This window comes from Lepidochelys kempii, chromosome 5 (genome assembly GCF_965140285.1).
Source record: "Lepidochelys kempii isolate rLepKem1 chromosome 5, rLepKem1.hap1, whole genome shotgun sequence".
Classification (NCBI taxonomy): domain Eukaryota; kingdom Metazoa; phylum Chordata; order Testudines; family Cheloniidae; genus Lepidochelys; species Lepidochelys kempii.
Window position 1 is genome coordinate 51027949 of NC_136384.1, and position 25349 is coordinate 51053297.

General features: G+C 41.1%; 2 protein-coding genes across 5 annotated transcripts in view; one reads left to right on the forward strand and one right to left on the reverse strand.

The window, feature by feature from the left end:
- The window catches only part of BDP1 (BDP1 general transcription factor IIIB subunit), a 71520-nt gene extending 60539 nt beyond the window's left edge, over window positions 1–10981 (reverse strand). For 2 of the 4 annotated variants that reach the window (XM_073344316.2, XM_073344315.2), the window contains exons 1-8: window positions 10544–10981; window positions 7865–8420; window positions 6585–6694; window positions 4975–5034; window positions 4239–4379; window positions 3084–3217; window positions 874–968; window positions 405–459 (exon numbers count right to left, since the gene is read on the reverse strand). In XM_073344316.2, coding sequence (XP_073200417.2) covers window positions 405–459; window positions 874–968; window positions 3084–3217; window positions 4239–4379; window positions 4975–5034; window positions 6585–6694; window positions 7865–8420; window positions 10544–10755 — 1363 coding nt within the window. In that variant the 5' untranslated portion in view covers window positions 10756–10981. Of the gene's footprint in view, window positions 1–404; window positions 460–873; window positions 969–3083; window positions 3218–4238; window positions 4380–4974; window positions 5035–6584; window positions 6695–7864; window positions 8421–10120; window positions 10339–10543 lie in introns of those variants that run through there. The other 2 variants (XM_073344317.2, XM_073344318.2) reach the window with 2 other exon arrangements.
- A 6859-nt stretch (window positions 10982–17840) lies between these two features.
- On the forward strand, window positions 17841–23911 carry SERF1B (small EDRK-rich factor 1B). Its single transcript, XM_073344332.2, has 3 exons — window positions 17841–17960; window positions 19951–20059; window positions 23727–23911. The coding sequence occupies exons 1-3, from the start codon at window positions 17954–17956 to the stop codon at window positions 23797–23799; spliced, it is 189 nt and encodes a 62-aa protein (XP_073200433.1). The 5' UTR covers window positions 17841–17953; the 3' UTR covers window positions 23800–23911.
- The last annotated feature ends 1438 nt before the right edge of the window (window positions 23912–25349 follow it).

The window sequence follows — 25349 nt, forward strand, 5'->3', positions numbered from 1 at the left end:
TGTGCTAAATGAAGTAGACACTCAAATTTCATGACAGGAACAGTAGTACCTATATGGCACTTGTCATTCAAGATTCTCAGAGTGCTCTACCATTAGTAACCAATGGATCCTCAACATGTGAGAGTTAAATGTTACTCCCTATTTCACAGAAAGAATCCGAGACACAGAGAAAGTATATGCTTAGCCCAAATTAGACACCAAATCAACAACAGAGCTAGGACTAAAAGCTAAAAATTTTACTTTCAGTCTTGTACTTTAACAACTATACTATCCTCTAAATGTTAAGTATTACAAACAAACACCCTGTTGTAGAATTAATTTATTGGATCAAACAAACTAAAGCCCCTAAAAAATTACATATTCATAACACTTAATCAGAAGAATTTAGCTAAGTAAAAACTTACTGAATGCTTTATCTATCCTCCATCCATTTGCTTTTTCCTCACGTTTAAACTTGTTCTGAAAAAATGTATATTGTAAATTATATTAATCCTTCTCCACTAAGCAAATGTTACAGTACTACAGATATAGAAGGTAGCAAATCAGGATAAAATACTCCTTTAGTTAGGGAAAACGTTGCCCACAAAGAAACAAGGTTGTAAATCAAACCAGTGTGTTACAAGTATATCTACTTCAAATTAGGAAGTTGAACTAATTTGTATCAGATCAAGAAGCATCTTATCCATTTCAGACATATTACTCTGGATATTAACTGCATTCTGAAAACGTACAGTTACTACAAACTTTACCCCGGAACCAAATACCATCAAAAATTATTAATACTAAAATATTGTATAAACAGCATGCAAGAGGTTGAGAACAAAAGCAAATGCTGACAATTGCACTGTTAATATCATTCTCTGCTTTACTTACCTTAATCTCTGTTCTTGCTCTGTGAGGAAACAGCTGACCAATCAGAGAGAAGTCTGTTCCTACCATGCTGATAGCTAAGAAGAACATGTCAGTTTCTGGAACAAAGATAAAATAAACTAAAATATCTCTATCTTTACACGCGCACACACACACACACACACACATTGAATGCTATTCTTTTTACTATATGAACCAAAATCTTTACATTTAAGAGTAAAAAAAATATGTATATCCAATATATTCAGACAGAGCTAAATTCCAAACCAGACCATTATTCCAGTTCATAGTTGCACAGAGTTTAAGGCCAAAAAGGATCATCTGAACTCCTGTAACCCACAGGCCATTACATTTCACCCAGCTACCCCGTATTCAAAGTTATTGTTATTTGAGTTTGCTTTATTTTATACTTTTTCTGCTTATCACATTGTAAAGCATCTTGATACTCCTGAGCAATGCTGTACAAATGTTTATCTAGGTACTTACGGCATCAGTGTAGCTTCTGAGCATCTAGCAACATGGAGAAAGTATCAAGCTAATTACTGTAAGTGAATATATATCCAATACACTTGAAATTATTCACTGATTCCCCACCCTTCATAGTCGAATACACTAAATAACACTGAAAAATATTTTCCTCATGTCGTGACTTAAGAAGAAGGGAGAGGTGATTCAGGTACTACTAACACTATTCACTCCGGTAAAGACCAGTTTGGAGAAGACTTCTTCTCTAAAACTTAAATAATGTAATTTTGTTAATAAGTAAGCTATTAAGTCAGGAAGATAAACACTGAAGTAATTAAAAATGATCATCATGTATCAGGAATAATGTTCATGTTCTAAGAGCTTAATCAAAATAAGTTGCTTCTGTGGTTATCAAATACTTCACATTTTCACACCAGCTTTTAACCACCTGAAAATCAATTCCCTCTATACTACGTCTTTGTGAACAGTATACTTTGACGTTAAATAATGCATGTTCTAAACAAAGAATTTGGCTTCTGCAGATCATACAATTTTTTGACTATGAATAACCACTCAGCACATTTGCTGAAAATATTTTTCTCCTGAGGTTTAGCTTATTTTATATGCTATTACTTACAATCACTATTGTGATTTTATAGTTGTATTTCGTACACACATGGGAGTATTGATAATACTATGTTTAATTTAAAAAAAAAAAAAACAGCTTTGCCCCTAACAATTTTGTTCTCTTGCATTTCACAAACATTTAGAAGTTTCCTTTGTTTTCAATTAACAAGCTTATTTTTATTTATGTATCAGTATCAATGGAGAATTAATGCTTAGGGAATGTTATTTTATAGAGTTCTCAGATTAAAAGAATACTAAGAATTGTCACATTTTGGGCTTAAGTTACTCCATGTGTTACTTTCTTAAATACATCTTTATTACTACTATTATCATATCAATTGTCAACAAAAAGAACAATCTAGATTTTTAAAATAAGCAAACACTCATCTCACTAATTCTGCAGAGTACTAGATCAACATTAATTCATTAATTTTAATTCTCATCTTATTCTTTATTAATCAAACCACAAAAATAGAACAAAACATTGTATTTTTTTAACTGCTCTTTATTTACAAAGAGTAGCAGTATTCCAAAGAATTCATGAGAGAATCAGGAATGAAACACCACAATCTTCCACCCAAAGGTTTGAGAAGTGTTCTCATACACAGTGATCTCTACCACACTGTGCTGCCGGCAAATAATGGCGGCCAAATTCTGGTAGATACAAGCATAGTGTCCTGCACCCACAAAACATATGTGCACATATACACGATGCACGATATCCCTCACACCATCTATTCCTAAACCATGCTGGAAGGGCTGTATGCATAACTGCTGCCGGATTAGGAAGCACACATGATTTAATATGCAGTTTATACATCTGGTCCCCAGTCCCATAATGACCCTCCTGTCACGGACACATTGGAGTGGCAACCAGCTTCCAGCCCATTATCTCACTAGGTGTGGGGTTTCGTGAGTATGCATATGCTCAACACAAACTAGAACTTTGCTCATTAAGGCCCTTATCCTACAACTATTAAATAAGTGATTAACTTTACACATGAATAGATCCATTGAGGTCAATGCGACTACTCACATGTGTAAATGTACGTTTGCAAGTGTCTGCAGGATCAGGGCTTAGTCTTCTACAGACTCAAAACTTGAAATTAAAGTACACCTACCTTTATTTGACCACGGCTTGGTATAGAAACTTTTTCTAAAGCTGGAATAGGTAGTTGTGGAGCCACGCTCAAAGATAGGATCATTTTCTTCTACGACACATGACCCTTTTGTCCTTAAAACTTCTACAGTTAAACTGAAAAGAAGAAAGCAACCCATGAATGTCAGACATCAGAAATGCCATTGGGGCAATAAAAACTGGAGAACCACATTTTATGTCTGTTGAGAACCTGAGAATTAAGACTCTTCCTGCCATACTCCAAGTTCACATCAATTTAACTAGGTTTCACTACCATGCCAATATCTCTCTATTATATGAATTAGAGAATATTGGGGACTGATATTAATCTAGTTAAATTACATACAGTAGAACCTCAGAGTTACAAACAGCAGTCACACAAACTGACCAGTCAACCACACCCCTCATTTGGAACTAGAAGTACACAATCAGACAGCAGAGACCAACAACAACAAAAAAGCAAATACAGTACAGTACTGCATTAAATGTAAACTACTAAAAAAATAAAGGGAAAGTTTTTAAGAAAAAAAGGACTTGAAAAGGTAAGGAAACTGGTTCTGTGCTTGTTTAATTTAAATTAAGATGGTTAAAAGCAGCATTTTTTTCTGCAGTAAAGTTTCAAAGCTGTATTAAGTCAACATTCAGTTGTAAACTTTTGAAAAAAATAACCACGTTTTGTTCAGAGTTACGAACAACCTCCATTCCCTAGGTGTTCTTCTGAGGTTCTACTGTAATTACATTCACTCTAACATTTTAGAAATATGGAACACATATACATTAAGTGTAGTGAAGAGTCCAATATCTCAAAAATGTTTGTCCAATTAGTCTTAAACTCCAAGAAAACTCTTTTGCAAGGTCACGTATGGGAAATTCTTCATTTCCTTTTGACTGTTCCAACTTCCTCTACCAGAACATCCCTAAGCTCCTGTAGCAACTCAAATCCTGACTGTGTAATGATGCATTGTGTATAGCCCTAATTTGCTATCCAACATGGAAATAAATTGTAGGTGTTATGTAAAATTATGAAGCCAGATAGTTAACTCGGTTAGCAGGAGTTACACTGTTAACCACTCTGGAAACCAGACAGTAATTCATCAGACACACATAGCACAGGAGTCAGTTGCAGAATATCAGTTACCTTTCTTCATCCAGAATAATTGTACCATCTTCTGCTACTTTCACTCGAGGAACTAGAAGAGGACCATCATTCTCCTCCCCTTCCTCTGGCTCAGTCTCAGCCTCCTCATCTTCATGGTCAGGAACATGTATCTCTTCTGATCTACAATTTTGAAAGATTAACACTTCAGAACATACACACAAGAAGCATTTTCTTCTGCTCGCGATGTATCTGCTAGATTACCCCACACATTATTCAGACACCTAGCTAAAACCCCCACAATTTTATAAATCTTCAGATTAATGTTTTATCAGTTATATTTTGATATATGAAAATGTCAGTTGGCTTGATGCATGTAAAATTAACACCACAAACATACTTTAACATGATGTTAACTGGCTGCAACAATAACTTTCCTTGAATTACAAGTACTCCCTGTCATAATAATGATTAAAAACACAAATGTAACATGATCAACCTATTACCATGAATAACATCACAGCTAGCCTGCCTCAAGAAGTCTGAGTGAACAGATCGATTTCTACATTCTGCTCCTGGACAATGTATCTAATGACTACCATTTCCCCTCCATCTTCCCGCCACCTAAAATAATTAATTTAAAACAAAGGAATAAATTTATCACAACAATGAGTTAGGAACCAGACAATCCCTTCTACATTACTTATTATACATAAAATGTACTTCTTTTCCAACAGAAGGCATTTTGATGTTAAGTACCACAGACACAAAGACTTACTCTTTCATTTGGACCTGTGTAGAAGTCTTCTCAGTTTTCTTTTCTTCTGCCAGAGAAGACCTATTAATGAATATTAGAGATATGACAATATTCACTGATGCATAGATTTACTCTAACAGAAAAAAAAAAAAAAACCACCCCCAAACTCTGTTCTAAATCTGAAGGCAAAACATCTTTACATCATGCTAGTGCATCATCTAATTTCACAATCTGTATATACTGCTAAGTGACTTCAGCAACTTAAGGTTCTAGAAATGAATAGTTCAGGAGAATTAGTAATGGGATAGAGAACCTGCTGTCATTTCACATCATCTGTCTGAATCCACTACATAACATCATAGTACTACGCTAAAATGCAATAGGGTATTTTTAGTTCATGCTAGCTATATAGACCCATTAGCGTGGAACTTGTTAGCGCACATTAGAAATCATATCCATGTAGCACACACTGCTACTCCATGTAGACATACCATGAGTTTTTTGATCTCAGACCAGTTACCAGTGAACAGCTAACAGTGCCACTGCTACCAGCACAATTGGCAACAACGTTAGCAAGGCAAGTAAAAGTGCCAAACTTCCAGTGGACACGGAAAATGAACTTCCTACCCTACTACTCCTAAGGCTGGTCCTTCCAGGTAGGGATTATATTGCCAGAGGTTTGACATTATTTTCATGCCTTGTTCCATACTACACATGATTAAGAATATAATTTAGTCATGGAGGTCACGGATTCTGTGACTTTACTGGACCGCCATGACTTCAGCTTCAGCTGTCAGCAGCGCAGCCAGAGCAGGGGTCCCCCTCATCTCCCGCAGCTGAGGCCATGCACTCAACCCCTGCGGCTTCAACAGACACCAGAGCCATTGTTGGTGGCCCCACTGCACGGCTTCTGCGGGGTGTGGAGCCGGAGCTGTGCCCCGCCCCCCCCCCATGGTGGTGGGGCTAAAGATGTTAGCCCCCGCCATGGGGATTCAGGTGTCATTTCTTTCCTCCCGCTCTACCGCATGATTTTTAGTAAAAGTCATGGACAGGTCAGAGCTCTCATAAATTTTTGTTTATTGCTCAACTTGTCTGTAACTTTTACTAAAAATAACCATGACAAAATCTTAACCTTACTTCTGTTACATGGAACACCCATACTCCAATTTGATACCATACGGTCACTACCCTCTCAAGACACACCTCAGCCATGATGCCTATTAAAAAAGTCAACCAACATATGATGGCTACACTGAAGGGCAGCTAATATTTAATCTACAATTAGGAAAAATTCAAGTGTATGTTCATGTATACACACAGATTTGATTATGTCATACCACCCTTCACTTATTACTTGTCTATATACATTGAAATACTTCAGGGTATGGACTGGGTCTCCGTATGTTTGTACAGAACTTAACACAAGACCCTATTCCCAATTGCAATATAAATACCAAGTAATAGTGATACAGCATTCAGAAGCTTACACTGCTACTGCTCATGCTTTACCTCTTCTACTGATAAACTGGACTTCCATATTCAGGGTTATCAGTATAATACATTTCACAAGGATTAAATTAGTAGACACAGACAAAAACAATTTACCTTTAAGAAAAGAGAACTGTACTTACTTCATAGGATTGTTTTCTGGCAGGTAGTATATCAAGTCTCTCATGGTCATTTTGGAATGATCTGGTGGAGTTTTCCCTTCAATTACCGTAGGTCTATTTTTCCATCTTTTCTACATACCAAAGACACGTTTATTTAGATTTTTCTTTACTCACACAAATTATATAATGTAAATATTTATTTTTATATGTGCCTGGTCTAATTTTTCTCTACCATTATTGTAACTTTTTGATTTTACAGTGTACATTTCTCAAAGACATCATCAACCTTAATCAACCTGGCTTTTCAAGAGACCTCAATGCTCTGTGTGGGTATGAGTGCATAGACCCAGAAGCCAAGACACACTGGACAGATGGTCTAGTATCAGAGACTAAAAGGACTGAGGTGTGCCAAACCAAGGAGCCTGAGACACTTTAGATGATATTTGATCTTTGCCTAATTCAAAATAAAACAAATAGTGAACTTCTACAGGATTACAACTGTTGGGTTTTCATATAAATGATTAATTCAACTTTTAAAAATGAACACTATCAATTAAAAAAATAGTTAAAAGTCGTTTCAGACACTATGAATGCTCCTATGAATACCCAATTATTATTGTTGTTGGCAGAGAGATTAAGGACCTGTCATAGTGTATTAAACCACTTTTTTTTTTAAACTGACTAGTTTTCAAGTTGACTTATCCACCTAAAGGAAAGCTGCTGCCTCTTTTCCTTCTCATGTGTGTCTTCTCTACTGATATATACAAATATCTTACACTGTGCTGCTGAATTCAGTTTTCATTAGGCTCATGAGGTTTAATAGTTAAGTGTTTTAACATCCCCATAAGATTGCTCAACTATAAAATGGTGGATATTGGTTAACAGTATAATAGTAGAGAAGTGAGCTGTCCAACGTAACAGAACTGAGTCAATAACAAAGTTGAGTACAGAACACAAGAGTCCCAATTCTCAGCCCCCGCTGTCGTATTTACCAATGATAAAAATACATAGTAAAAATAGTAAGCATTCTGGCTGGCATGTTAGCAGGAGTATTATTATGTCACATAAAGGTCCATTAGTAGAATCACCTGACCAACACCACCACAAAAATCATTTTTATACAAAAGAACACTCACTCCTGTGATAGGACAAGAGCTACTAGACCCCATCATAGGCTGCCAGCACTATGCTGCTGACATCACAGTTATCATACCTACTGGAATTGACCCACAGGGATCAGGCAAATGTTGATCCCCTTTTTTGTTGCCTCTCCGCCCAAAATTCCCAAAGCAGGACCTTACCATTTTCTCTTTCTTCAGCTCTTCTTTGAGCATCTCTCTTAACTTCTGAGCTTTGAGGATTCTTTCACGGTCTGAGCATTTTTGTTTATCTTTTGTTAGAGGGGGTTTTGTATGTGGCATTTCCTCTTGTGTAGGTCTTCCTTGGGTAGGTCTCTCCTTGAGAGGACAGGGTGTGTTCTTCTGGAGGATTTCGTCATTTTTGAGAGCAGTTACACCCACATTTGGCTCTTTGCTCACTGATTTTTTAAGTGGAGAAAACTGTGGCACTTGTGGGACAGGTGTTTTCTTTTCAGGCAGTATGGGAGACTTTGGAGAGCTTTCTGTATTGCTCTTCTCTGATGGATAGGATTCCTTCTGAAGTGAAGAGTTACCATTAGTAACAGACTGAGGTACTTGTTTTTGAGAAGACTTTGATACTGAACGTTGTGCAGATGGAAGTGTAACTCTGGGTTTTGCCAGATTAGGCATAGTGGATATTCGTTTTCTTCTCTGTAAAGGTGTATCTGCAGGTTTCCTAGCTTCTCCATCATCATTGGCAGCACCAGTCCTTTCATCTCTATGGAAAATTAAAACAAATATCTTACCCTTACAATGACAGTTTTGCTACTTTTAAGATTGCATTGAAGCATGCACATCTAAAGCCTAAATATAGTACTAAAGAAAAGTGTATTACTCTGAGAACCTTATCCAAGAATCCATACTTAACCAAACCAAGACATATTGAATGTTGCCTCATAAATTAAGTAAAATATTGATTCTTATGTCCAAAAATTACGGACCTCAAAATATTAACAAGTTTTTAGCAATAGTGATTAACATTTAAGTATTCAGACTGGTTTTTGTTGTTGTTTTTTGATGGAATGCTCTTTACCTTCAATATCAACACACTCATAGATCACCAAGTAATAAAATACTGGAGAATAGTTTATGCCCAAAATTGAAATTGTATAAAAATATTTAACAAACTCAGACATAACAACCATTTTTATGATTTTTAGGGGTCAGGAAAAAGGCTTAATTTAAATTCCTCTGCAGTATTTGCAACTCAAATATTATATCACTGTGTAACTCCTTAAAACCCAGAGTGAAACTGACAAAAGGCTACTCTACTTTCACTATTCTATGCTAAGTGTACAAAAAGTCTGCAGCCTTTCCTAGGTGAGTACTATTAGTTTCTACAGGAAGTCAATCTTTGTTTAAAATGAAACTAAGTTTCTAACACTTAAGTTTGCAAAGACAATATTCCCAACATGAACCTGGTGCAAACCAATGTACTATTGTCTTCCAGCTCTGCACACCACTCCAGTGCCTCAACTGCTGATCATTCCTTGGTCAAGATAAAGCAGAGGTAAACTGCAAAGATTTTTTTTAAATGACGATTGTGTGTGATTTTTTTTTGGTTCTACATGATATATATAAAAAGGCCTGGATGGTGAGTCCCTGGTTGTATTTTAACTTTCAAAGTACCAGGAATGTCAAGTCTTAATAAAATACAACTCCACAAAATGTCAGGTATATTTTTCAAGCTCTGTGGTAAAATCATTTAGACACTTTAAAATGGACAAAGTACTAAGTAACATTTAACAATTTTAATCTGGACTGTTTCTTTAACTCTAGGTGTAAATCCAAGAAAGTGTTGCCCATCCTAATTCACAGATATACACCCAAGTTTTGGTACCAAAAAAAAAAAAAACCACCCGTTTGCTGCTGCTGTTTTTTAATGGCCCCCCTCAAATTTCAGTGTTACATAACTAGGAGCAGTATACTTTCCTTGAGCTGTGTTCTGAGGACCTCCACCATTGATTTCAATGAGAACTGTGCAAATCAAGGTAATATCTGGCTCCAGAGTGAATCATTATTATAATGGTTTCTTAATACTTGCTCTAGTGTCCTAAGATGTTATAGAAAAAAAGATATAACTTCCTATGTGCCACTGCAATAAAACAGTAGATTAATAACAACAGAAAAAGGTCTGTACTTATGAAAAAGATAAAATTATTCAGTTCTAGGGAAATCAACACTAAACTTCCAAGTACTAACTTCAACCACAAATTTTAAATATTAAACCCCTGCACCTAGGCAGGTATCAATTTATTTCAATGGAGGCCCTTCCACATGAGGCTTATTACAGGATTGGGGACTATAACATAAAGAAAGAATAATTATGTACAAAAAATACCTATAGAGCCATTTATTTCTAAACCAAGGCGTAGCACCCGTTGCATTGTTAGTTATCTTAGACCTAGCAAATAGTACCCTCTCATCCTGCAGTAATATGTACTTGGCAACTTCAAACACGGCAAACCCAAGCCAACGAGGGAACCACCTTCAGACAGGAAAAATATCTCCTGAAATAAAGGGAGACAGACGCGTAGAAGGCGTTGGACACCTGACAGCTCCCAAGCACGGTGCGTGCAGCTGCGGTGTGAGGCGCGGTGTGGAGGGCAAGGGCAGGCAGACTGCTGGCCATGATGGTAGGCAGCTCCCAAAGCTTTCCAGATACCTGAGAACCTGTACAGGACTGAAGCCTCCAAGCAGCGCCCTCCCAGCGGTTGCTGGTCCTGCTCCCCGGGGCTGTACGGAGCTGGGGCAGCTCCTGACGGCGGGACTTGCCCACGGCGGCGGGGTGGGGCTAGAGCCGCGCAGACCCCGGTACACAGCGCGAGTTGCGGGACTCACCTGCTCCCCGGCTGTTCCCCCGCCGGCTGGGGCGGGGGGTCCGGGCAGGGACCGGCAGCGGCTCCGGGAGAGGCTGTCGCGCTGGGCTGCGGCTCTTTCCCTGCCGGCGGGGAGGCGGAATCCTGGCCGCCCTGCGGCTCCGGGGCGCAGCCGCCGCCCCTACCCCCGAGCCTCACGTTGGGCTTCACGCTGAGCCTGGCTCGGCGGAACATGTTGCCGGGCTGCTCCCCGAGCCCGTCGCTCAGGCGCGGGAGGAAAGAGCTCGGTCCGGCCCCTGGGAGCGGCGAGGTCACTCCCTCGCGGCCAGGGAAACGCTAGAGCCAAGTGTCCCCTCTCCGGCGGCGCCGCCTCATGTCACTTGCCGCACACCGGGTCCCCCTTCCCCGCCGTGTACAGGGCCTGGCGCAGCCAAACGTCATCAACCTGCGGCCGGCCGCAGGGGGAAAACTACGTTCCAACGTGACGCGTCAGAAGGCGGGGTAAGTGGAGCGTGCTCGCCCGCTAGACCTTCCGTAACTAGTGGAGATTGCGGCCAAAGTGACGGGGAGCCGGAGGGGACACACAGTGTTGTGTATCGCGAGTCTGTGCCTCGCGGGGTATGGGGTGTTTGTTAAAGCGCGCCCCACATACACACGCTCCCCAGTGCTTGGAGGTCTGTGATGTGAGAATCTCAGCTTTCCTTTAAAACTGTCACTTTTCTAGCCTTTGTGTTTTTACAGAGTTGAAAAGGGCTCATACAAAAAAGCAAATAAATAATACCTCCAAAATGGATATTTTTAAAATCTCATTTGTAAGCCAGTCTTCTGATTTTGGGAGGAGAGAGGGGGTTCTTATTCAGGGTTTTCAAGTTTTTGCGATTGACAATCCCTGGGGCAAAGCCATAAACTGGCTTTACTCCTGAGGGAATTCTGTGCCAAAAAAATTAAAAATTCTGTACACAATATTCCAAAATCCTACAAATTTTATTCGTCAATAAATGTGGAGGCTCCAGCGTGGCAGTAGGAAGCACAGGCCACTGGCTGCATAGAAGTGGGAGATCACCCTGCAGCCCCCGCACCTCTCTGCGACATGGACTTAGCAGTGAGACTGCACCCGAACCTGACACAGCACAAGGGCTGGGCCTGCCCCAGAAAGATACCGGGGGCTCTACCCCTCCGCACCATGCACACCAGGTATGGGTAGTCAGTCCACCAGGATGCAAGTGTGGAGAGGCTTAGCATGGGGGGATCCAGATGTGGGGTGAGAAGATTTTGGGTGGCGCAATCTGGGTGCATGTTGCTCAGTGCAGGCATCCGAGTGCAGAGGGAATCTGGATGCATAGGGGCTTGTTGGGGGGTTCCATTTGCAAGGGCAATGGGACTCTGTAGGGGAAGTTCAGGTGAAGGTGGTTGGGGCTCAGTGGGGGGGCATGGAGGCTGAGCTGAGGAATCTGGGTGCTGGGGGGGCTTAATGGGATGGGGGTCCAGGTGCAGACGGCTCAGTGAGGGGTGGTCTGGATCCAAGAGTGGGGTCCAGGTGCAGAGGGAGCTCAGCGGGGGGGTTTTGGTGCAGGGGGCTTGTTGGGAGAATCTAGGTGCATGGAGGCTCTGGATGCAGGGAGTGAGGCTCAGCAGGGTAGGGGTTCAGGTGGGGGTGAGGGAATGGGAGGGATTCAGATGCACAGGGGTTGGGTGGATGGGGGAGTAGCTCCTCCCATGGCTGAGGAGTGATGGAGGCAGGGATGGGGAGGGTGCAGAGCCTCCTGCAGCCAGGGGAGGTTCCCAGCCACTCTTTGCAGGGAAGAGAAAGTCCTGTCTGCCCCCAACCCCAGCCCATCCAGGACTAGCAACTGAGCCCATTGCAGGGTAGGAGTCACTGGCTGGGCCATCCCCAGTGCCCCCCACTCCCCGCTGTGATTTACCCCTCCGCTGGCTACTCTGGGCACCCAAAACAATGTGCCTGTGTTGCTGGGGAGGGGCTCATGACCGCTCTTGCAGCTCCCCTCTGCTTCCACATCAGAAAGTCATTTTTCTGTGGGGAAGCAAAGAAATCTGCAGGACATGAATTCTGCATGCACGCAGTCGTGCAGAATTCCCCCAGGAATATATTCTGCAGGTTGCTCCAAACAGATGCAGGGACCACGTCCATTGAACAGCCAGCAGGGTAGGGACTTAAATTTGGATCCATATTGGGAACACCTCAAAGTGGCATAGAGGAACTAGTCACCAAATGCAGAGCCAAGCCCAGGCTTCAGCTTCACACTTGCCCACTCACTCATTGAGAGGGTATTTGCATCCAAAGCACTAGCTCAAGCTTGTCTCTTTGCAACACCAGGCCTCAGATGCCATCAAGGTGGCCTTGGCTCCTTCATTCTTCCCATACTTCAGGTCTTAGACGGAGCTGAAACACTGTGACACGCCATAACAGTACTCTTCCAAAAACTTCCATCTTTTTCTCTAGAATTTCAGCTTCCATTTAGAAAAAAAATATCTCTAGCTTTTGTTGCAAAGAAAACCTCAAAAATGGCAAGCAGGTGTAACTGAAATGGAGATGAGTTTGCAGACAGCCTGGAATAACATAGCTCTCCTGGGCATTAACTACCCCATTCATTTCAGTTAGGTGTTAATGCACATGCACAGTAATAATTTAAATTTTAATACTAATTTTTTCCCCAATTAAGAAGCCAAGCCCAAGGAATCCAGTAGAGTCCACAGGTATATTCAGACCCCACCAGGGGGAGCCAAGCTCAAGGAGTGCAGTAGAGCTCAGAGAACATGCACAATCATAAGAAATACTTCACAATCTACTGTTAGCAATGTCTCATTTTGACAACTCATATGAGCAGGGTTTAGGACTTGTCTACATGAACATTTAGTTCACGGCAAGCTGAGATGTGAATCTACAACATACTACTAGCCTGCTGCTGACACACTAAGTGCACTCTGCTGATACTTTCAAAGAGGACTGCATCAAAGTATACCCTGTTAACGTACATCAGGAGGGTGCATATGGACAGTTGGTCAGTGGCCTGCTACTGGGTGTAGATTCACAGCCCAGCTAGCCACAAACTAATTGGTCATGTAGACAAGCCTTTATTTTGTTGGTGGAGCTTTAAAAGATAGCACCACCTTTACCCCGTAATTCAACCCCTCAGACAGATAAATGGGAGACTGCATTGTTTTCTATGCAGTAGGGAGTGAGGAAAGGGGTATCTTTCAGATGAGCTCTTAAAACCCAGATCTTAGCTGTGTGAATATTAGAGATGATCCATCCAAATTCTCGTAAAGCCTTCTCTTCTCATAGGTGTTTTTACCAATATCTCAGGCCAAAATATTACCTTCCTGCCCCCTAGAGTTGACTTCAATATTTGACCAGTAGCTTGATGAACAGCTTTGGGATGAAAGTTATTATAGAATTGTAAAGTATTATTTTTTTAATTTTTATTTATTTATAAAATCAACTGATGGGTTTTATATAACATGTAAATTTTATATGCCCTGACCCTTATTAAAAACCCTCCAAAATTCAAGGCAGTAAAAAGGCATTTATTCTGCCTCGTCACAATAACGTATTAAAGGAGATGCAAATAGAGGGCTTAGTCCAGCAAAAAGCTACATATAAGTAAGCTCCTGCATCCATGTGGAACTCTTTGCTGCTTGAGGACCATAATTGTTGTGACAGACTTAATGCTGCAGTCAATAAATAAGATTTTCTGTAGTTTGGAATTACTTTTATTTATTTGTATTACAGTCATGTACACAGGCCTCAGTCAGGTTCAGGGCACCATTGTGCCAGGCATTCTGCACATATAGGCCTCATTCTTGCTGTGAACTCTGCATGGGCAGACCCTGGCAACTACACAGAGTTCATCAGGGCCATAATAAGAAATAGTCCCTGCAACCAAAAAATTTATAATTTTACATCTTGAGCTTGCAATAAGATCCATGCAGGCAGTTTCTTGTGTCCATGCAGAGCCCCATTGCCTTCATGATTTTGGTTAGTTACAAGTATCTGCTCATGCAAAACTCATTGAACAGCGTAGGTGTTAATCCTGCAAGTGCTTAGGCACTTATTTAATTTTACTCATGTGAGCAGTCCAATTGCTTTGATTGAGACTACTCACATTAGTGAAGTTAAACACGTGCCTAAATGTTTATAGATTTGGGACCTAAAGTACCAACTTTATAATGAAACCTGTGTAGGAGTGGCAGACCCTTCTGCCTGTGCAGAGAAATCAAAGGGGTGCTGCATAGTTGTAAGGATCTGCCTGCACAGATCTGATTACAAGGTCAGGGCCACAGTTTTTCATATTCTAGTAACTCAAAAACAGCTGAATTAATTTTGTACTACATTTCTAAAATAATTCTAAATCCAAGAGCTGAGAATCAAGCAGATAATATTTTCAGCCCAAAGAGATATTATAATTTGCAATGATGTGGGGCATCTGGTTTATGAAGTTTAGTTTTTCGGGCTTTCGTATTTAGTTTTAGGTAAATTATATTACCTGTTTAAGGATTAAATGTGATGTTAAAATATTGTTTTTCTCAAATTGTACAAAAATCACCTCCGATTAACTCTGAATTCCTGGCAATGAGTTCTCATTTAGCATGGGAGGACTGGACCTGGCACTGTTAGAGCACCATAATTTTCTACATTGCAAGACAAGTAAACATTGGGCACTTCCAGTTGACATTTTAGAAATTTACCATCACTCACCATTTTATCTTAACTATTGCAATATTTAGTGTGTTTTTTAAGTCCGAGTACCTGGAATTCTGTGATGATATGAAGAATCGCGGTTCTAATTCTTTGAAAAGCCTTCATGTTTGAAGAGAAATATTTGAAAACAGGACCCAAAGCGTTCCCTAAAAGGCTCAAAACATCTCTATTTGCTTTCTGGTTTTTGAGACCTTCGGGTGCACTGGGATTATATGTTCACGCTTTTTTATGCGACCAGGCAGGACAAAAACCTGCTTCCAAAACAGAAAAGTTGTGGCTTTCAGCTAGCACGTGACGTTACTGCCTCCTGGAATTTGGCGGAAGGGGTAGAAACCACACCAAATATCCTGAGACTCCGACACAGCCTAAGTATCCTGAGAACACTGATCTCCACAACTCGTGAGAAACAGATTTACCGAGAAAAGAAAAGGAGTACTTGTGGCACCTTAGAGACTAACCAATTTATTTGAGCATGAGTTTTCGTGAGCTACAGCTCACTTCATCAGATGCATGCCGTGGAAACTGCAGCAGACTTTATATATACACAGAGAATATGAAAAAATACCTCCTCCCACCCCATTGTCCAGCTGGTAATAGCTTATCTAAAGTGATCATCAGGTGGGCCATTTCCAGCACAAATCCAGGTTTTCTCACCTCCACCCCCCACACACAAATTCACTCTCCTGCTGGTGATAGCCCATCCAAAGTGACAACTCTTTACACAATGTGCATGATAATAAAGTTGGGCCATTTCCTGCACAAATCCAGGTTCTCTCACCCCCTCACCCCCCTCCCATTGTTTATTAACACTACAGTGCTAATAAACAATGGTCACATAAACACCACCCTATACCGGAAACCTACTGACCGCTATTCCTACCTGCATGCCTCCAGCTTTCACCCTGACCACACCACACGATCCATCGTCTACAGCCAAGCTCTGCGATACAACCGCATTTGCTCCAACCCCTCAGACAGAGACAAACACCTACAAGATCTCTGTCAAGCTTTCTTACAACTACAATACCCACCTGCAGAAGTAAAGAAACAGATTGATAGAGCCAGAAGAGTTCCCAGAAGTTACCTACTACAGGACAGGCCTAACAAAGAAAATAACAGAACGCCACTAGCCGTCACCTTCAGCCCCCAACTAAAACCCCTCCAACGCATTATTAAGGATCTACAACCTATCCTAAAGGATGACCCAACACTCTCACAAATCTTGGGAGACAGGCCAGTCCTTGCCTACAGACAGCCCCGCAACCTGAAGCAAATACTCACCAACAACCACATACCACACAACAGAACCACTAACCCAGGAACTTATCCTTGCAACAAAGCCCGTTGCCAACTGTGCCCACATATCTATTCAGGGGACACCATCACAGGGCCTAATAACATCAGCCACACTATCAGAGGCTCGTTCACCTGCACATCCACCAATGTGATATGTGCCATCATGTGCCAGCAATGCCCCTCTGCCATGTACATTGGTCAAACTGGACAGTCTCTACGTAAAAGAATAAATGGACACAAATCAGATGTCAAGAATTATAACATTCATAAACCAGTCGGAGAACACTTCAATCTCTCTGGTCACGCAATCACAGACATGAAGGTCGCTATCTTAAAACAAAAAAACTTCAAATCCAGACTCCAGCGAGAAACTGCTGAATTGGAATTCATTTGCAAATTGGATACTATTAATTTAGGCTTAAATAGAGACTGGGAGTGGCTAAGTCATTATGCAAGGTAGCCTATTTCCTCTTGTTTTTTCCTACCCCCCCCCCCCCAGATGTTCTGGTTTAACTTGGATTTAAACTTGGAGAGTGGTCAGTTTGGATGAGCTATTACCAGCAGGAGAGTGAGTTTGTGTGTGTATGGGGGTGGGGGGGATGTGAGAAAACCTGGATTTGTGCTGGAAATGGCCCACCTTAATTATGCACATTGTAGAGAGAATGGTCACTTTGGATGAGCTATTACCAGCAGGATAGTGAGTTTGTGTGTGTGGCTTTTGGGAGGGGGGTGAGGGGGTGAGAGAACCTGGATTTGTGCAGGAAATGGCCCAACTTTATTATCATGCACATTGTGTAAAGAGTTGTCACTTTGGATGGGCTATCACCAGCAGGAGAGTGAATTTGTGTTGGGGGGTGGAGGGTGAGAAAACCTGGATTTGTGCTGGAAATGGCCCACCTGATGATCACTTTAGATAAGCTATTACCAGCTGGACAATGGGGTGGGAGGAGGTATTTTTTCATATTCTCTGTGTATATATAAAGTCTGCTGCAGTTTCCACAGCATGCATCTGATGAAGTGAGCTGTAGCTCAGGAAAGCTCATGCTCAAATAAATTGGTTAGTCTCTAAGGTGCCACAAGTCCTCCTTTTCTTTTTGCGAATACAGACTAACAGGGCTGTTACTCTGAAACATGTCATTATGCAAGATTTACCGAGGTCCATCAGAGCAACAGCAGCCTGGACATGCTGCTAACTGAACACGCGCAATGTTAACGACCCCCCGCTCAAAGGCTCCGGCTAATTCTAATCTTGGTGGGGGTGGCTGGTGACGTCGGCATATTTGTGACATCACCGAGGCGTGTCATTATATAAGCCACGTCGGCGGGGGGGCGCTGAGGAGGAGACTGAAGAAGGTTCTGGCAACTGTCGGAGCGCTCGGGAGAAGTAGCTGCGGCTCAGGTTCTGTGCGTCCCGCCATGGCCCGTGAGTATCAACCTGAAGTGGCCCTGCCCTTTCGGGAACGGCTCTGCCGGCTCCGCGCGTTCGCTGGCCGCTGTCGGGCCTAGGTGATGGAGCGGCGGCGGCCCGCGAGCGCGCCCCCTTCTCGCCGGCTCTGGGTCGGGCTCGGTACGTGCATGAGGGTGGCTGGTCCTGGTCGTTCAGGCTCCAGGCGCCTCTTTCCCGCTCCGGAGCCTCCCCGCCGAGCTGTGAAGGCCCCGGGGCCCCTGAGCCCCGCAGGCTTCGTCAGAGCTGGCGCCATAGTGGCCCCACCCAGCGTCTGACTGCAGGAGCGGCCGGGCCCGCGGCCTCCCTTTGCCCTCTAGGGTGAGCGGCGGTTGTGCGGGGCTCCCCCAGGAAGGGGCCTGGCGGGGGATTAACGCGGCGTCCGGGACTCGGGGATCTGTGGCGTTCGTAGTGCGACCTCGCGCCTTGGTGACCCCATTTTCCGCCACGTACAACTGGGTATTTCTGGAGCGAAACCTCGGTGGCTGTAAACAAGGGGTGTGTTCACAGCCGGGTCCCCAACGGTGTCCCTAAAGCCAGCCTTAAAAACATGGGCAACTCGGAGCAAAGCAGCGGCTCCTGGGTAGTCTTTGCAGGGCTGTTTGTGATGAGCTGCTGATCAGTCAGGTCTGGCGCTCAACCTTCCATTGTTGGCTGTCAGGCTACAAATAAAATTCCCCCTAAATGGCCCCTGAGCATCTAATAGCGCCATACTTCTTACCACTGCCAGACTGTGCCCTCTTTTTTTACGTACATAACTAAAAAAAATCAAACATACTGTAGCAGTACTATGAGGTGTTGCAGGAATCCATATTGCTCAAAGTCAGGTGTGTGTGTGGGGGCGGGGGGGTACAATGTCACTTGACTATATTAATGGCAAAAAATTAACAGCGTTTGAAACGTCACAGTAGTAGTCAGACATTCATTACTACAGTTTTCTTAAACTCTAGAGCAATTTTTTCATTTCTCCTGGAAACAAGTTAATCTTCAGCATTACTGAAGTTGTCTGTTTTGTAGTTCAACTTGTGAGATGTTCTAAGTTGAGCTCAGAGTTTCTAAACATGCAGCTTAAATTCACTGTAGTGATCCAAGTTCAAGGAAGAATTGCATAATTAAGAACTAAACTTCCTCATGCAAATGCCCTCCAGCCTGAAAGGGAAGTTGCAGGCTTATGCAATCAGAGACACAGCTGTCTCAGTCTACTTATGAAGAGGTACTGTATAGTATGCATAACTTGAGGTCAAAAAGAGGCATGGATGATGTGTTCTGTACTCCTGTCATCCTCAAATCAAAAGTACTTGCTAATACGTGACAATGGGCATTGGTACATTCCTCCTTATCTATTCTAAAATAGTAATTGAAGCGGCAGAGCAGGCCTGGAGATCTTTCTGCTATACTGAGCAGTCCTAACTTTCATTATATAGTGAACTTCCAGGTTTAGAGTCCTGGGACATGTAAAACTTTAAATACATGATCATCAGACTACATACCTAAACTTTGATTATTCTCATTGGAAATAATTTTGTCAGCTTGTACATGTGGTGAAATCAACATTTACTGACACCAATAAAAATCTGATCCTTCCAAGCTTACTTGTAACTTAGCCTGAACTGCTTATATTTGGCAGAACTTTTCCATGCCACATCTGCCTCAAACTGAAGTTCCTAGGAACACTTCAACAAAAAACATGTAGCTGTTTTTCAGAGCAAGGTTAGGGAAAAAATGTTAAATTCTCTTCACTGTTAAATTTGTGAAGCTCTAGCACCTCCTTGCTTTACACCAGACTTGCTGTTTTGCCTTGCAGAATTTCTCTCTTGGATCCAAACTTGGGGAGGAAAACCTCCATGGGTAGTTTTAGCAATGCTTTTTACTGGTTTTGGTCTTAAGGTACTAAATTACTGTTTGTGTACAAGAGTGGAGGTAAGGAAGTGAAAATTACAGCACATATATAAACTTGAATATTATGTAGGTGGGAACCAGCGTGAACTTGCCCGCCAGAAAAATCTGAAGAAAACCCAGGAGGTCCTCAAGGGGAAAAGGAAAGAGGATAGTTTGTCTGCGTCTCAGAGAAAACAAAGGTAAGCTCTAGTACACAGGTCTCAAAGAGGAGGGTGAGTGGTATTCTATAAGCTCTGCTCATGCAAATAAGCTGTACCTACTTGATACTAGTAGACACTGATTATATTTTGAACATCTGTACATATTTTAGGTTACTCAGACTTGGCTTCCCCTCAGTATTTCTTGATCTTGAATCTGTCTTGGGTGGATGGGTGGGCCTCAAATGCCCTTCTGGGTTCTACTGTAGTCCTTGGTTTTGACCCCTTGTTAGGAGGGAAGTGGCAGTACCTCCCCAGCCATTCACTTGAGGTGCCAAAACAAAAACGTTCAGATTGAGCAGTTCTTCATATTTTCCTTCCCTCTTACATGCTTTGAGACTTTTTTTTTAAAGAGTGTAGTTCATGGAGAGTAAATCAGCATACCAGTTCAGTCGAAACCGTGGATACTTTTCTTATCTAAACAAGGAATTAGCCATTTCAGTCTGAAAAGCAGCTTAACCTAGTAGAGGAGAGATTTGTTCATCTATAAATTGAGTATTGCCTCATTCACAGTGGGTCCACCTACCATTCATTTGAACTGAATACAAATGAAGGATTGTAAGATAAAACTAACAGGAAGAAAAACACCGGGGGGGCCTTTTTGTGAAGTGCATATCAAAGGTTTGCTTGAGTATAGTTGAGGGGACAGAAGGGATGCCCAGGCACCCTTCATTGGGGGAGTAAAAGGAGAGTGCTTTTGCTTCATGGGGGAAAAAAGGGTCTTAACCGGGTTTGGCTGAAAATGCTAGACTACTTTGGGTGAGAGTTTCTAAAGAATAACTTATGCTTTCTAAAAACTAAATTTATTTTTATGGCTATCAAGCGATTAAAAAACTAATTGCAATTAATCATGCTGTAAAACAATAATAGAATACTATTTATAAATATTTTTGGATGTTTTGCACACTTTTCAAATATTTATTTCAATTACAACATAGAATACAAAGTGTGTAGTGCTCATTTTGTATTTTTTATTATAAATATTTGCACTGTAAACAAGAGTGAATTGAAAAATACTTACTACAAGTCCTGTAGTGCAGTCTCTTTATCATGAAAGTTGAACTTACAGATGTAGAATTATGTACAAAAAATAACTGCATTCAAAAACAAAACAATGTTAAACTTTAGAGCTTACAAGTCCACTCAGTCCTACTTCTTGTTCAGCCAGTTGCTCAGACAGACAGGTTTGGTTACATTTGCAGGAGATAATGTCTGCTTCTTGTTCAGTGTCACCAGAAAGTGAACAGCCATTCGCATGGCACTGTTGTAGCTAGCGTTGCAAGATATTTACGCGCCAGATGCGCTAAAAATTCATATGCCCCTTCATACTTCAACTCCCACTCCAGAGGATGTGTCCATGCTGATGACTTGGTCTGCTCGATAACAACCCAAAGCAGTGCAGACCACCACATGTTCATTTTCATCATCTGAGTCAGATGCCATCGCAGAAGGCTGATTTTCTATTTTGGTGGTTCAGGTTCTGTAGTCTCCGCATCAGAATGTTTCTCTTAAGACTTCTGAAAGCATGCTCCACACCCTGTCCCTCTCAGATTTTGGAAGGTACTTCAGATTCTTAAATCTTGGGTCAAGTGCTGTAGCTATCTTTAGAAATCTCACATTGGTACCTTCTTTACGTTTTGTCAAATCTGCTGTGAAAGTGTTCTTAAAATGAACAACATATGCTGGGTCATCACCCCAGACTGTTACAACATGAAATATATTGCCAAATGCGGGTAAAATAGAGCAGGGGATATAAAATTCTTCCAAGGAGTACAGTCACAAATTTAATTAACGCACAATTTTATTTTAACGAGCATCATAATCATGGAATCATGTCCTCCGGAATGGTGGCTGAAGCATGAAGGTGCATACGAATGTTTAGCATATCTGGCATGTAAACACCTTGCAATGCTGGCTACAAAAATGCCATGAGTATGCCAGTTCTCACTTTCAGGTGACACTGTAAATAGGAAGCAGTATCTCCTGAAAATGGAAACAAACTTTTGTGTCTTAGCAATTGGCTTAACAAGAAGTAGGACTGAGTGGATTTGTAGACTCTTAAGTTTTACATTGTTTTGTTTTTTGAGTGCAGTTACGTAAGTTTGTTTTTTTTTGGTTACATTTTTAAGTTACGCTTTCACGATAGATTTCACTATAGTACTTGTATAGTACTTGTATTTATCATTTTTACAGTGCAAATATTTGTAATACACTTTCTATTCTGTGTTGTAATAGAAACCTATATTTGAAAATATAGAAGAACATTTAATAAACTTCAATTGGTATTCTATTTAACAGTGCAATTAATCGCAGTTAATTTTTTAATTGCATGAGTTAACTGCAATTAATCAACAGCCCAATTTTTTGTTCTTTGTTTCCAATACTCTTACTGCCACTTTACTATAGTCTTTGATAAACTTTTTCTTGTTTTACTGTAGCTATATCTAAGTGCTGTGGTGTTAAGCAAAGTGATGTTCCTGAGTTGAATCTTAGAAGTTAGTGTGTACTGTTCCTTTGAGAATAGCAGTCCCGGTAATTCTGTAAGTGTTCAGTGGATTAGGGGTTGGATGCTACAGGGAACATTCCCAAGTATTCAGGGACTGGGGTGTGCCTCTCTGTACCTGAACAGAGAGCAAGGTCTGCAGAGGCCTGGAAAATAGTGCTTGTGCTGCCAGGGGCTGTTGCCTTCAGGGAGGAGATCTACAGCAGGCACAGACCAGACTATTTCATGCTAGTGGTGAAGTGCCTCACGCTCCTGAGAACCCCTGGGGAAGCATCACACTAAACACAATCTGTACTTTACACTTAATTTGTTGCTTGGATCTTTGTTTTTAAGTCTGGTCACAACATGACTCAAGGCCACCACAGTGTTCTTGAATTATAAGACTTTAATATACTACCTTGTACTATATAATTAACTATAAAGTGTGCAATCAGCCTTGATTTAAATAGCAACTGCCTCAAAATACACTTTCAAATTGAAATTGGTTCAGTAAATAGCTGTCTTCAGAGCCAGTCAAATTAGAGAGACATCCTCTTGACCTAAAGGTTACAGGTTGAAAGATGCTTTCTCTGTGTGTTACAACCAGGTAAAAAGCTGTCAGACTCCTGACTTTACTGAACATATGAGACAGGATTTATAACCTTTTTGTTGGGGCTTGATCTATATATAGCTCATTCATGTGACTGAGTATAATCTGTGGATTGGATTTTGGAATATCTATACCAAATAGCTTTGGTTTCCATTTTCTGCCAAGTATTGGCAAACTCAAAATTTGGTACCTCAAATGGGTTTAAATATTGGAGCTTGGATTCATCTACTGTATGCACCGTCTGCTGAAGTATCAGACTAGAACTTCAGTGCTACCTTGGAAATATCTATTCATCCAGGATGAATGTTGACAGGTACATAAAATATCAATAGTTCTTTCATGTAGTAAAATGCAGGCAAGTAGACTTGGTATCTGGGCTGGGCCTCTGCAGGGCTATCAATCTATTGTCCTGATCACTTTTAAGCTTAAATATTGATCCATTATATGCTGTTGCATGTGGTTTTGTTCCATTGCTTGAAAAGCAAGAATGGAAGTAACAGTCAAGGAATATTTTCAGTAACTCACTATTTTTCTAACTAAATATCTGTCTTTTACAGAGACTCTGAAATCATGCAGCAAAAGCAGAAAGCAGCTAATGAGAAGAAGACTCTGCAGGCAGAAGCAAAATAAAGTGTGTGGCTGCATAAATAGCCTAAAATGTTACAGTACACCAAGTTATAGGGCCTAAAATATCACTTATTTGTAAAAGTGGCCTACCATTAAATGGCAAATGTTTATCTTATACTTGTAGACTTATTCAATTTGCACTTATTTAGAATTTTTGGTTCGTATAGGCTGAGTAAACCAACACTTCATTAAGTTACCTAGAATACTTATTTCAAAAAAATTGCAAGCGCTCTTATAGGCATGCAAATAAGCCTAGTTTAAGTAATGGTAGCTATAGCTTAACTGCACCTTTCATTATTAACAATGTTGGCTTCACTGAATGGCTTGTGTGACTACACTATTAAAGCCACGATTAGACCAGTTTACCTACTTTGTGACCCTTAAAGTATAACAATCATTCACAGTGGAACACTAATTTAAAAGCCCAATACCTTTGTACAATGTATTCAAACTTGTAAAGGTCTGAACTGTAAATCTCATTTTAAATTATTTTTACAATAAAATGTCACATGAAGTATTGTTTAATCTGAAATGGGGTACAGTGGATAACCTTTTACTGGGCTTGAATTAAAAGAAATCTGCACTGTAAGACCAAGAAAATGAACTTTTCAAAACAGTAACTTTCAGAAGACTAAAATCTGGCATGACTTGTTCAATCTTGTCTTCTGGGAAAGATTATAGTATATTGGCTTGTAAACTTTTAGTTTAGCCTCACCAAGTTAAAACACTGTCTGGTTGGGAAGGGCGGCAACCTCATAACCACAGATCTATAGCCATAACTTCTTTACTTTTCTGAGCACCCTCAACTGAAAGTCAAGGAGAACTACTCCTGCTCAGAAAAATCTGAACACTAACTTTCATTAAAATGAGATTAGTTTAGAAAAATCATGGGAGGGCAATTAAAAAAATATTTAAACATGCATTTAACTGTCAATCCTCCATTTCTCTTTATATACATACAAAATGCTATGTACAATGAGGTAAATTGCCTTAGAGGGATTCCTTTCATAGGTAGGGCAGAGGCTGAGGGGGGCAGTGAACTGAGTGTAAGGTTAACTCTAGCGAACTAGCTTTTCTAGGGAGTAGGAAAGGTGGGTTTCAAGGAGTTTAAAGCTAGTTTTACCCATATATACATGCCGGGGGGGTGCAAAATTATTCATTGTCAATTCAGCTTTCACTGCTCCTATATATGCCTCAAATTATGCAAACTCTAGTTTCCTTTTGATGCCTATGTAGTAGACTAATAAATAGAAAGTAGTCTGAACTACCAGTTAACCTAATTCCAAGTCTTGCTCTCTACACAATCTGCCAGATCTTCTATTAAGGATAACTATCAATTTAAATGAAGCACAAGCTTGTCTGAAAGTGCTAGATCTGAAGAAACTCCCTCTTCCCTGCATGAATATAAAGAAATGGCATGAGGAAGTTGCAGGTCCCAGTAACTTGTGGGGGGAGAGGGGGGAATTCTATGCCTCCACCTGATTGATAGAGTAATCTACACCTGTTCTACCACTGTTCTTACATCTCTTCTAGGAGGCAATAAAAGAGATCAA